Genomic DNA, 14882 nt, shown 5'->3' on the forward strand with positions numbered 1-14882 from the left:
GCTCCCCTTCCATTAGTGGAAATGGCAGAGTGCAGAGTAGATGGTCACAGTGGTGACAGCACAGCCCCCAAGCAGCAGCGTTTATGTTAGACTTTCAGTACTAAGCCTGAACTGCGAACCAAGCAAAGGAAAATGTAGCTCTGCAGACTTTTACAGGAATATTGGGCAGGTGAGAAGATGATCTATAGCGTTAACTGTGGAACATAAGAATTCCCCTTATTTCTTTCTCCAGGCACGGATTTTATTTTTATTGTTGTTCTCATCAACATTCAGTATTGCTGTACTTCCTTAGTACTGTCCTTGCTTGAAATAGATTATGAAAAGCTGTATAGGTTTTGAGTGACTGATAAATCATAATGCATTCCACTTGATTTTTTCAGCTCTTCTTTCCCTTCCAACTTTATAAAGATGTTAACTGTGTACCTCCTATGTAATGGAAAGATTTTTTTAACTGAAATAATTCCATCAAACTAGAATAAGAATTCACACTGATTTATAATTATCACTAAAAGTATAGTAGTTGAATTTTTTGACATTCAGAAAAATACTGCCATACATTATTCATAACAATCTGTTTTAAAATGTGTGCCTCATATTTCACAATTGTTCTGAGTTATATCTTCATGCTAAGATGTGCTTAACTGCTCCCATCTGGCTTATCCTCTTGATCCCAGAAAAATTTCTTCAATTGAAATCGCTGTTAATGTTCTTACAATTTTAAAAAGCACACTTCCAATAGTAATGTAGCAACTGATCAGCTATATTTAAAAACCAATTTAAAAATTCATCTGGAGTCCAAGCTCAGAATTATGACTCTTGTGTTCCAACCAACCCAGCATGCACTCTGGATCTAACTTATCTGATTTTTGGCACAAATTTAAACATTTAGTGGGAAGTGAAAACATATTTCAGTTCCTAGGTAAATAAGAGTTATATTAAGGTGGCTAAATTGAGGCAATGTAACCAGTCAATCTGGGGAAATACACAGCTTGTTAAAGTGGTAATATTGGTTTTTAAAAACAAGTCAAGGTGTGAATATTGATTTCAGATTTTTTTAAAAGAAAAAATTCAAGGGCCTTTCCTTATGAAACCCCTGATTTCATTCTTAACTGTCCCTCTTCAGAGAGAAGCACTATCTTTTTTTTTTAATATGCATGATTTTATACATTTATATAAATACAATGTTTCACTGTTCAGTAAAGCATAAATTTCTGTAAGTTGTTTTGATAATGTTATATTTTTGCATGTTTTTGAACTTTATATATATTACACTATACAAATGCTTTGAGGCTATTTCTTTTGTCAATGTTATATTTTTGAGATTTATACATGTTGCCATAAATAGGTAGATTTAGTTTGTTCATTTTAGCTGCTGCATAGTGTTACATTTTATGAATCTATCAAAATATATCCTTTTAAAATTTAAATATATTGGGGTTTCTACTGTTTTGTTTTCATAAACAATGCTGCAAGTAACATTTTAAAATTTCTTCTTGTGTATGTGTGTTAGAGAGTTTCTCTAAGATATATTCATATGAGCAGAATTACTAAGTGTTAGGCAGTGTGCATCTTCACCTTTCCTAGACATGCCAAATCGTGCTCCAAAGTGGCTGTTCCAGTTCCACCAGCAGTAAATGAGAATTCCTGTTGTATCTCATCTGGCCAAAAGTAGGTATTTTCAGACTTTAAATATTTGCCAATTTGACAATTGTGAAATGATACCTCATTGTTTTAATTTCATTTCCCTTATTCCTAGTATGGTTAAAAATCTTTTCACATATTAAGTGACCAATGGATTTGCTGTTTTGGGAACTGCCCATTTTTCTGTTGGGTTATTGATTTCTGTGCATTCTTTACATGTTCTGGATGCTAGTTCTTTGTTAGTTACATGGGTTACAAATATTTTCTCCCAGTCTGTGGCTTGTATTTTCACTATTTGTGTTGTACCTTGCTGTGGGGGGAAAAACAAAAAAGCCTTATTTTTAATAAAGTAAATTTATTAATCTTTAAAAAAAAAGTCAAGGGGTGAGAGATAAAAGGGATAAAAGGCAGAAGCAAACCAAAAACTCTACTGAAGAGTGAATAAAAATACTGCTGCTGATTTACTTGCTTTGTTATTTCTATCTCAATATTACTTCTAGTTTTCAGAACATTTTATATTAATCTTGTTTATTTATCTCAACAGTTTCCATGAGTTGTATTTCTACACACACAACTTTCTTGCAGCCACTTCAAAGATTACTTAAAGAATTGTAATATTTCCAGATACTTCCAGAGAAAAGGAATAATGATGTCATTATTACCTGTCATCCAAAACTATATTTGTTCCCTTGGCTTTCAGGAAAAAACAAAATTTTACTTCCTCTTGCATTCATGCTTGAGGTAGTCAGAAGTAATCAAACTCACATATAACAAATATTGGCATAATGAACTAATATATGGGGAAACAGTATTTGAAGTTATTAAGAGCACAGTCATGTCAAAGATGCCTGGATTTGAGTCCTAACTCTGTCAGTTATTAGTCATGTGGCCTTGGGTAAATGACTTAACCATTTCATACCTCAATTAACTTATTTATGACACACTGAACATACTATCTGTCTCAATGGGTTGTTTTGGTTTGTTTTTTTTTGTTTTTGTTTTTTTCAATGGGTTGTTTTTAAGATAAAAAGATACAGGGTTCAGCAGATAGACTATAATATTGCACATAAGAAAGGAGCTGTTAATGTTTACTGTAATAGTTATAATAATAATTCAAAAATAGTTTGATAGATAAAATATGTAATAAACTTCATATTAATCAAATCCCAAGTACCTTATTCATCTTTTATAATAAGCACAGACTGTTAAAAGCACAGTGGATTCAGTATCAGCAAGTAGTATCTCTTGATCCTGCTGTAACTCTGAGTGACCCTGAGCGATTCTCTTAACCTCTCTGGGCTTATCTTAGATTTATCACTTACAGAATGAATAACTTAAGTCCTTGTCTTGACCTTAAGAATTCATGTAGCATTTTAGGGGTAGAACTGAAAGGATGAAGGAATAGGAGTCCCTAGGTTATAACTAATATGAACTTTTATTCTAGGTACTCCTAGAATGGATCCTGTTTGCAGGAAGTAACTGAGAATGACCTAGGTGGTTCAAAAAATGAACCAAAATTAGTAAATTCCATAAATAATCAGTCTGGTCCTTTTGCCTTTCATATAAACCACAGGAACAGAAAGAGTCTACCAAGCTCACTGTGAGAGTATTTCTACTGCACATTCATATTAAAGTAAGACATGCACGTAGATAGTGTGATGGAAACTTGTTCCAAGCCTGCTATGTGGAGAATTAGTTTAGGTTTAGATTGAGCCCCTATGTCTGCAATACTTTCCTGCAATACTTGTTTTTAAAAAGTCTATATACAGTTTCCATTATTAGACAAACTCTGAAAAGAGGGAAAGCATTCTCAGAAAAACTACAAAATCATCTCAAATATTTCAACACTGTTTTGAACTACTATCAAAGCATAGTGAACCATGGATGCTTCATTTATCAGAAAGTAATTTGGTTTCTAAATACTTTTGACTAAACCTTCTCTAGAGAAAATTCAGCTATAGTTGCTAATTGATAACATAGCAAGATCCCTAACTTCTACAGTGTCTGTTTCTACTAGTTAACAATACAAGCCAGATTTTAAAAGTTTAAAACACTGTGTAAGAGAAAAGGAGTCTGTGAAAGATATGTATCCATGACCCAGTTTGTTTAACTTAATGCTATTTCACTTTACTAGACTTATTGAGAATATATTATTTTTGGTCTGTATATTTTAAAATACCGATGGGCCAAGGCTCATATAATATGTGCATAAGTCCTTGGAAGATAATATCTTCCGCTTTAAGTAAGTAAAACTTCAAAGTTAAAAATGATAATCTGCTCTAATAGTTAAAATCAGTCTTTTAAAATTTTCTCTATAGTATTTCTTTATATACTCCTCTACACAATCACGACTCAAGCTTTATTTATCAATAATTTTTCCCTTTCTGGAATGCTAATTTCATGAACCATGGGCATTATTAACCTTGGAAAGTAATGATTAGTTTGTTTTTCTCTCATACACAGTGGCATTCTTCAGGATGCAATAACTGTATATTTAATATCAAATACAATTTATTAAGGTAATTTTCATATTATGAGATTTTGTTTGATGCTATTCATCAGTACAGTTTCCTCAGAGGTACACTTAGCAGTCAGAGGTATACTAAGTAGCATTAATCAGACAGATTCATGACTGTATGTCAAGACCAATTCTGGTACAAACGATCACTCTGCAGTTTCATGGAAGCAACCAACAACCTCAAAGGAGTTGTCAGATTCTAAGTACTATCTAGGATGAAGACTAGTCTAAATGCCATAAGAACAATGGTGTGGTATGGTCATGGGAGGAAAAATACTCCATGAGATCAAAACCTTTTTAATCAATTTACAATTGTGCCCTGTAGAAGGGATTATGAAGGGAAGCAAACAAGGTCAGGATCCTTTCCAAAACCAGATAAATAGCTGATGGTTAACAGTTATTAATGGCTTGCTATTTTTCTGACACTGTATTGCATGGATTATTCCATTCCATGTTCCCAACAGCTCCCTGTGAAGTGGGTAGTATTATCTTCACATTTTACACATGAGGGAACTAAAGCTTAGGTTAAGCAACCTGCCCAAGGTCGACGGGACCTAGAAAATGGCAGATGGAATTTGAACAAATTAACCAGAGCCAGAATACCATCTCCAATCTGAATCTTCCAAGAGGAAAAGAATATGACACAATAAGACACCAACATAGCTCATTATTAAGTGTATTTAGGTGCCCATATCAAGTCAAATACTGCCCTCCAATATTTTGGGGCCTTTAATACCTTAGACAGAAATTTTGTATCTTCTTCATCCCCTGTAGAAAATCAACAACTCAGTGTTTGAGAAAAAGACAAGCTGAATATATTGAGAAGAATTTACACTTGTGTTAATTCAGGAAACTGCACAGCATATTTTATGAAATAATTATGGAGGCTGTGTTACTATTCCTTTTTACCCGAAAAAAGCCAACTCACATGCATATGACTACTATTTTTTTTACTACCTATCCCCAACCCTCACTTCTACTCTATTTACGCTTCAGGCCTCACATTCATGTATATATCATGGCAGAGCTTATTATTTCCTAATAAAATTAGAAACTCTTTAAAAAAAAGCCAAGTATTTTACCTACATCCAAGTGTACCTCACTTTGGATATATAAAAGTTACAATGTGACTCCAAAGTTTTAGAAGTAAGTTATTGCCCTAATGTAATAAAAAAAGAGAACTCCAAAATTCTATCAGTGACTTTCTCCTACATGTGAATTTTGTCCCCATCATTATCTGAAGGGTTTTCTTTTATTTTTCTTAAGACCCTGTCTTTGGTGGGCACCACTTTCCTGGATTAGGACAGCACCCTAATTCCTACTGCTGAGGAAAGGAGTTTAAAACATTGACTTTGGGCTCAACTTCAGAATGAGATCTTAGGAGCTGAAGAGCTCCGAGATCCACATGGCACCCAAATACATCAAAGTAAAACTACATCTTACCTTAACACCTTGCATACCAGGGGGCCCCGTTAATCCGGAAAGACCTTGATCACCCTAAGAACAAAACACAAACAGAGGTTTAATATTATGAAAGAGAATTGAAAATTATGATTTCCTTGCTGCAGGATTTCACCTTGGATGTCCAGATCTTACTGCATTCATTTCTGATCTCCTCTATCTGGCTCAAGGTCCACCTCGTTTCTGGGACTGTTCGAGACCTTTTCTGAGGCTCCCAGCCCTTATCTCTTCTAGTGCTGATTACCTGGACAGTACTTCCCCCACCTCTAAGGTCTTGCTTCTTTTTCTCTGATGTCCTTTTCTCTAGGAATGTCCTTACTTCCCAAATTCTCATCTTTCCCAAAGTCTACCGTGCTTTAAAAATGTAAAGGAATCTACTTAAAAATTCTACCAGTGCTTTGTGAGGCAGCTGTGGACAGCTCAGGCCTGCCCTTCTAGGTGAGGACCTGCAGCCCGATGGGACACCCACGTGGAACCTCAAGGCAGGGCTGGGGGGTGGGAGGCAGAACTGGGCTCTCGTCATGCACCAGGGAAAGGGGCACTTCCGTTTCTGGGGCTGCAGTGAAAATTTATTGGGAGGACCGTGTGTTTGACTTCACAGACCCAACTTCGCAAATTAGGGCCTTCTGTCCCCACACCCCAAGCCCTTCCCCCAAATGTGATGAAGGCCTGAGAGCAGGGTAGGAAGGAGAAATTATACCAGTGAGGGGGAAGGAGTGTCTGTGGTGGGTAGAATGGCCAACGACATAGAGGAGGCTGTGTGAACTGACAAGGATAAAACGTGTCAAAGTGGAATGGGGCTATAATCTTAAACCAGTTTACTCGTGGTACACTTCTTCTTCGCCTCTGTTCCCTTCCCTCTCCCTCCTGTGACAAAGTTATTGTGCATGAAAAAAGTATGTTCTTTGAAAGAAAAAAAAAGTACTTAGTTAATAACCCTAAATAAACTCGTTAATGACTGTTTACGCACTATTTAATTTTCAGTGTATTATCTACTTTAATATGTCACCAAATGAAACAATCAGAAGGGAAAAGGATGTTTCTGATTAACTATAAAGTGCTTTTCCATATGTTTAATATTTTAATGTTTTTTTGCTCAGTGTTTTATTAGGATGGCTTCCATTTGTTATGGGATGATGGGTTTATACATATATATATATATATTTTTTACACTTATTTCTCTGATAGAAGGAAAAGAAAACTGCACTAGGAAACAGGAGACTGGAGGCTCATCTCCTACTAGCTCTAATCAAGGGTAGATCACTTGATTTCCCTTCAAAGTTTCTCCATCTGAAAAATAAGAATAATAATATCACACTCGTCTTGTGGGAAAGGAAAAATTACCACTATTTAAAAGTTATCTTTGTTTGCCATTGAGGTCCCACAAGAAATTAAACACTTAGGTGTGCTCTATGAGAGATGTTACTTACTTGATATTACATGCAGAAGGACTAGAATCTGCATTGCTTTTATTGTTTCATCATTGACTATATATTTATTGTAAAAATAGCTAAATGTTTAAAAATAAAATTCAATTGTTTCCCAATCCCCCAATACTCACACCAATTTAATGTTTGTATTTTACTTATTTGTATGTATATTGTATATGTATAAATATCCTGCCTCCCTAGTATAACTGAACCTAATTGTATGTAAATATAATTTCTGAGAAATTGTTTTTAAATGTTACCATTTTAAAAATATCTCATTTTGAAAGTTGGATTTCACTTAAAGCTCAATGAAAACATTCTATTAAATCCTATATCTTACCATATTTCTCCTATATAGTATTGACCACAGTTAGTATATGAGTAACTCAAAAAGTTAAAAAAAAAAAAAAACCCACTGACATACTTCCAAGTCACAACTCACAGGCTGAATCACCCTATATTTTATACAGATACTGTACACATACTGAACCACCCTATATTTTGTACAGAGAAGCCACAAGGGAAGATAAAAATAAGCATCTGATAAAATCTGAATGTGTAATTTGGGGAGTTTATTTAAAGCAGTCACCAAAAGAGAGTGGATGTCTAATTTCTAAATTTTAAGTAAGAAATCAAATGTTTTATATTTAGAGATTTTTAAAGATGGCATTTATGTTTCTCAGATTGCAGAATTTTTTTCCTTGTAATAATTAAGGGACCAATGAAAATACTGTTTCTAATAATAAACTTCCATTCCTTTTCTAAATTATTTAGATTCAGTGAATTCAGTTCCATCACAGAAATGAAATTCTTACAGTTCTAGATTAAATTTGAGGATTTAATTGCTAGTATAATATCCATTAATGTGATGTAATTTTTCTTACGTTTACAAGAGTTTCTGTAAACCAATTAAAGGATAAGATTTCAACCCAGTAACCACAAAAATTATTCAGGGACTTTTAAAGTTTGTGAATTTACACTACATAAACAAAAACATCCTATAATTGTATCACATTCATCAAGTGCATGTCTAAATAAAGCTTCCCAGATATATACCTAAATACTTGACTTGTATTCATCCTCACTGGAAAACAATATCTTCCTCTTAATAAAGATTTTCGCTGCTATCTTTACTTTGAAACATTAGTTTCTTTTTATCTAAATGCGTATGTGTATTTGAGCGCATTATGATAAAATAAAAAGCATACTGTACTGAAAGTCAGAAAACTTAGATACATCATTAATTCATCTACTTGCTATCCACTTAAATTCTATGAATCTTGTTTTCTCAAATGGAAAAAAGATAATGATGACCACCTCCCTCACTGTTACTGTGGGACTTAAACAAGGTAAGTATGTAGAACTATTCTAGAAACAAAGGTGTAAAATGGCATTAGAATTTACAATGGCATCCATACTAACAGCAACATTTTTGAGGTTAGGACCAAAAGTATCTTGTTCTAATTTTTTGCCCCATCTGTTCCTAGTTCACAGGTAGCACAAGGGCATGACAAAGTAGACACTCAAAAAAATTAATGGTATGATTTAAAGTGAAAAGTTGGGCTGATAATACTGTTTACTTGATTCTTCAAATATTTCTTCTTTCATTAAAATCCAATAGTTATCTATATATTCTGTCTGAAATCAAGTAAAATCTACATTTAAAAAAGATAAAAATGATTTTTAAAAGCTTGAAATATATCACCATGATTTTATTTCATGGACGAATAATTACCTTTTCTCCAGAAACTGCATGACTTGGGGAAAAACCTGGATCTCCTTTGGGGCCCTAAATAAAAGTTATAAAACACTTGATGAAACATAAATTACATATATCATACTTCTTTGGTTGTATGCATTGCCAGATGCTACACACATTATATAGTAATGAATAAAATTATGTATTTGAAATTGAGATGTACAAGGACTATTTACCTTTTTAGTGTATATTTCACTTATCCTTAATTTTAAATGTTGAGAAGATTCCTAGAAATTCCCCAGACATACCTGATTTTTCTAATCAATAAAGTTATACTACGATTGAAACATCTTTTTTTTTTTATAGGTAACTCTTGTCACTTTTACTTTTTTAATTAATTTTTATTGGAGTATAGTTGCTTTACAATGTTGTGTTAGCTTCTACTGCACAGCAAAATGAATCAGCCATACATATACACATACCCCCTCCCTTTTGGATTTCCCTCCCATTTAAGACACCACAGTGCATTAGGTAGAGTTCCCTGTGCTATACAGTATGTTCCCCTCAGTTGTCTATTTTATACATAGTATCAATAGTGTATATGTGTCAATCTCAATCTCCCAATTCCTCCTACCCCACCCCTTTCCCCCTTCATATCCATCCACATCCATACATTTGTAGAGACGTGGATGGACCTAGAGAGTGTCATACAGAGTGAAGTAAGTCAGAAAAAGAAAAGCAAATATCGTATATTAACGCATATATGTGGAATCTAGAAAAATGGTATAGATGACCTTATTTGCAAAGCAGAAATAGAGACACAGATGTAGAGAACAAATGAAACATCCTTCTTCAAGGGAACTACATAAAGGCTCTATTAACTTTTCCATTTTTGTGACATATTGAGTTATAATTCCTATTTTAGTATGGGAAAACTAGTTATTTTTAGTAAAAGAGAACTGCTTATAATAATTCTCAAAATTTTAAAACATCATTCCAAGTTTAAATATTTTCCAAAATCTTGCAGTGTACATGCATTACTTTTATAATAAAACAAAAATAAAAAACCCTCTAACTGCCAAAATTCTTTTTATTCTGTTATAAAAATAGATATTTTTCATACTTTGGGAATCTTTATCTTTTATATATCAAGAGAAATATGACATTAGGTTTCAACCAAAATTTTTTGGTACAATAGTAAAGTACTCTTTCTTTCTTATTATGCATACTAGCAAAATATCTCCTTTTCTATTTCATGCTTCATAAAATACAGAATTGAGATTCTTTATCATTCAAATTCTGACTTCATTACCATTCTTAGCTAATAATAATTTTCCATTTCTAAATGTTATTTTCACCCTATGGGAAGTAGGGAAACAGTCATGTCTTCCTTCACATATTCAGGGATACTTTCTTTTTTTTTTTTTTTCTTTCATTCCACAGATATTTATTGAACAACTTCCTGAACACATAGGGATGAACAAAACAGGTAAGTTATCTGTCCTCTTTAGGCTAACATTCCAGTGTGAGAGAAAAAAATAAAAAATAAATGGAAATTTTTAAAAATACAATTTATTGTATAGATAAGTGTCAGGAAGAAAGCAGCAGCCGAGGAAGGGAACTGTGACCAGCCGGGACACAGAGGGCTCTTTTCTTGGGCGCAGTGGGAGGAACCGTCCCTGAGAAGGTGATCTGACCAGAGAATTGAAAGAGGTAAGGGAGGGAGTTGTAAATATACCTGAAGGGAGATCACTAAGAGCATCCCCAGCAGAGAAAAGAGTAAGTGCAAAGGGCCTGACGTTTGTCTGAGAAACAGCAGGTTGCCCGATGTAACAGGTGCTAAGTGGAGAGAAGCAGGCGTGCACTTCAGAGAGACAAAAGCGGCCAGAACACAAAAAGAATTATAGGGCCTGATTTGTGGTTTGGCTTTTACTCAGATCTGTCTTCACTTTTAATAAGATACCACTGGCTGTAGTGTTGAACAGACATTATGGGGGTTCCAAACCCAGAATACATATTGAAGGCAGAGCCGACAGAATTTCCAGGACGAGAAGTGAGAGAGACAGACTGGCATCAAGTCCACGTACAATGGGAAAACAACAAAGATGGAAAAGATTGGGGAGAACAGTAGGACTGGATGACAGCTGTAGTTCTCTCTCAGACATGTTAAAAGCAAGGTCTCTTAGATTTCTAAGTGGAGATACTGTGTGTGCTGTTGGATGCCGAGGCTGGATATCAAAAGTCACCAGAATATAAATTGTATCTGAAACCATAGTAAAGGGTGAGACTACTGAGAAAAAGTGTAAATATAGAAAAAAGAGGAGGAAGGAGGATGGTTCACTAAATATGTTCTAATATTTAGAAATTGGAGGAGGAAAGACAGCAAGAGAGAATGAGGTGACACAGCATGTAAGTTGAAAGGCAAACAAGGTGATTGTGGAGCCTCCAAGTGTAGTGAAGACATTTTCAGAATGAAGGCATGGCCAACTGTGTGTGTCCACTACTGCTGAAAAAGTGAGTCACGTGAGGAGAGGCTGCTGGGAGAGATGGAGGTGGTTGGTGATCTTGATAGGTGTCGTATCAGTGGAGTGGTTAAGAAGAACACATGAAGGTCATGGATGGTAAGACAGGAACTTTGATTAGCAAGGCAAGTAGAGAAATAAGAGGAGTACAGCACATCTCGGGGGAAAGAAGATGTGAGTTCTAAGAGAGGGCTTAGGCTTTTAAATTTTTTTGTCAAGATGGAAACTAATATAGCAAGTTATTTTGTTGATGGGAATGATCTAGGAAAAAAGGAAAAAATTGAGCATAAGTTGGGAGAAATGCATATTTCTCTTGAGTATGCCATAGGAGATGGGGATCCAGGGTCCAAGCAGAGACATTTCAGTAGGAACAATTAATCTGGTACAACAATTTCAAAGGTAGAATATATGGGTACAGATATTAGGTCACTAGCCTTGGTAATGGGGAAAAAAATGAGAGCTAATTCTCATCTGACTGCTTCTAGTTTCTCGGTGAAATAAAACGTTAAGCTTACAGTTCAAAGTTAGAGGTGGGGAATGGTATGGGAGGGATACTCCTGAAATAGCTCTCAAGCTGACTGATGAAAGAAGAAAGACAAAAAGTCCTTCATGTTCCCCAGTAAGTCTTTTCATTTTACAAATTAGAAATGTGTCTTCATTGGCAGAGTCCTATATCCAAGCAACAAAAAAAAATGTTTAAGGAAAAGGTTGTTTTCCAGTCTGACCTCTTCCCTTCCATAGCTATCACCACTTCTACCACTAATGCAATTTTAGATCACTGGTTACAAAATTACGGGACCTGACAAATGGCTTTAGTGATATCTTAATATTTAAGAACTCAACTGTTCATCTAAAAAAAAGATAATCTATTTAGAATTTATGAGAGATAAGAGCTTATTCCTTTATAGAGCAAATCCCTTTATAGAGAAAGAAGCAATAAGGTCCAGAAGAGTTAACTGAATTGGTTAAGAGTGCCTAGAAAAGTACTGGTAAATCAGGTCAATTTTCTTTCTCATATCACAACATCTGTTAAATTAAGATCTTATTGATTTTTATATATTTTAACCTATTATAAAGCCTAACTAATTGATTTGAGGCAATATTTACAACATATTTAAAAGGAACTTAAGAAATGATAGCCCTTGAGAAATTTGAATATAAATAACTTTTTTATGACCAATGTTTTTACTTAGAATTCTCACACTAAAAACTCTTATTTTTCGGTCCTATATGAATTTTCTATTATATACCAACTTCCTTAATATAATTATCTTTCAGCTTTCTTGACATCATCATCTAATATGACATTTCATCTTCCACTTTAAAAAAATTGAAAGAGTGGGAGAAAGTAATCAATTAAGCAATAAAAATCAGATGTAAAGACAGACCTTTTTCTTATTCATAAGCTTTATACATCTTGGCAACATATGTAAAGAGATATATGTCAAATCTCTTATTGCCACATAAATATGCTTAAGTTAACTGATCATCTCATATTCTAGAACCAGAAATTTAAGTCAGTATGAAGAAAATGCTTTTAACCTGGCCAGTTGTGCACTGATTCTAGTATAAAATGCATGAGGAAGAGATTATTGAACATGCCAAGTTTGCCTGAAATGTCAAGGAAGTAGGGCATACTTTTCTGCATTTAAGGAAAATACTCCAAAATTTCTGTCATTTTCCCTCCTTTTTATGAGGGAAATCATATTTACTTATTTGTTATCTATTTATTTATTTATTTATTCTATGATTCCTGACACACTTTTAGCCACACTTGATTGGCTTTTCAAAAACTCCTTGGAATTAAAAATAATGTTTATAAATTAATCATAATTGACTTTGACCTTCAATACTGACTTTTACTTACTCCTACACGACTTTTGTTCAAGGAGCTATATATCCTCCTTTTGAGTATGAATAAGAAGAAAAGGAAGTTGCCTACATTTTACTACTCAAGGATTCCAAAAGTCCCACCTATCTTACTGATCTGCTATAGTCTAAAATCCTCATTATCAAAGTAGCTCTTTTAGACTGTTATGGATCTCCAGATGGTTCTCTGTATAAGGAGGGAAACTCCCTAAGGTATTAGACCCATTAAGATGTTCGAACAAATTTATCAGATTGGAGTCCACACAATATAATGGAAAGAGCATTGGGATTTAGAGTGAAAAGACTGAAAAAGTCATTTAATCTCTCTGAACCTGAATTTCCTCCTCTGAAAAATGGGAATAATAATAATACCTACTTAGATTAGCTTGAAAGATTTACGATCAAATCCCCTATAGATTACATAGACGTTAGTAGTTAGTATTAAAAATAATAGTACTAAATACAATCATTAAAATAAATGTTACAATTATGGCCATCTTGAAAAGCAGAGAACACAACTCTTGAGTGAATTACTGATGGTGCAGCAAAATTTTAATGGAAAGAATTTGGAATTTAAAAATTCAGAGTATGAATGAGCTAAATTGGTAGAGTATCATAAAGGAAACACTAAATGACATAATCTTGAGGCAGCACCACTTGAATATTCTTGGCTGTAATATTAGCAATAACTGCACAAGCTCCATAATCTCAATTTTAAGCACTATACTCTCTAACCAACACTTCTTATCTTTTTAGCTCACTCTAAGCCCTTATAACTTTAACAATTATTTGACCCACTGGAACTGCTAATATGTGATCCCATCATGTTTTCACTCTTTCATCCCCCACATGGTCTCACTTCCCATCCCTAGCTAGCCTAAATACCCGTGTTTTATATTCTAATCACTTCCTTGCATACATTAATGACACCACTGCCTGTTTCTCCCTCTGTCTTATAAGCTTACCTGGAAAATCTTAAATATAAACTCTTTACCTACTTTGACCCTATCCCTAGCAGCTGAATGTGATTAAGAGAAAACAATAATGCTGACAAATCTCACTTGAAATTCATGACTTCTTACATTGATTTTGTTTTACTTTGTCTTTTGGTGTGTCCAGTAATTGCCTCAGTCGATTCACTTTCCCATTTTCAGAGATGATTATTTCAAAACTTCTCTCGCTTTACTCTCAGATGGTTATCCTGCTTTCACCTTTCACAAGCTCTCATAACCAAATCCACTACACCTCACCTTAACCTGTTCTGAAATACTCTGCCTTCATAACCAAACCCCCCCATTGTCTCTCACCAGGACATTATTGGTGAACCGTCTTCCCTACATTATTTTAATTTTTACTTCTAAGATAACTGCCGTCATCAAGTAAACACACTGTAATTTCTCCAATCTTAAAAAATAACTTTCCTTGAGCCCACATCTCCCTTCTCTGCTCCATTATATTGTTCCCTTTTAGAGAAAAACTCCTAGAAAGTTGTCTATGTTAACTAAAAGACTTCCTCTCCATCCATTCTCTCTTAGACCTACTCTACTCAGACTTTTGTCCCTACCACTATCCTACCTCATTGGTCATTCTTTCTCAGTCTCCTTTGCTAGTTCCTCTTCATCTTCCTAATACACTGAACTCTGAAGTACCCCAAGACTCAGTCCTTGGACACTTCTCTTCTTTGTCTACATTCATCCCTAGGTGACCGCATCAGTTCCATAGCTTTAAATTCCATATATACA

General features: G+C 34.4%; 1 protein-coding gene across 7 annotated transcripts in view; it reads right to left on the reverse strand.

Annotated features, from left to right (window-relative positions):
• The window catches only part of COL24A1 (collagen type XXIV alpha 1 chain), a 389632-nt gene that overhangs the window by 325336 nt on the left and 49414 nt on the right, over positions 1-14882 (reverse strand). For all 7 annotated transcript variants that reach the window (XM_057550626.1, XM_057550622.1, XM_057550627.1 and 4 more), the window contains 2 exons: positions 8786-8839; positions 5603-5656 (listed from right to left, as the gene is read on the reverse strand). In XM_057550626.1, the coding sequence (XP_057406609.1) occupies positions 5603-5656; positions 8786-8839 (108 nt within the window). The remainder of the gene's footprint in view (positions 1-5602; positions 5657-8785; positions 8840-14882) is intronic.

Source organism: Balaenoptera acutorostrata, chromosome 1 (genome assembly GCF_949987535.1).
Source record: "Balaenoptera acutorostrata chromosome 1, mBalAcu1.1, whole genome shotgun sequence".
Taxonomy (NCBI): domain Eukaryota; kingdom Metazoa; phylum Chordata; class Mammalia; order Artiodactyla; family Balaenopteridae; genus Balaenoptera; species Balaenoptera acutorostrata.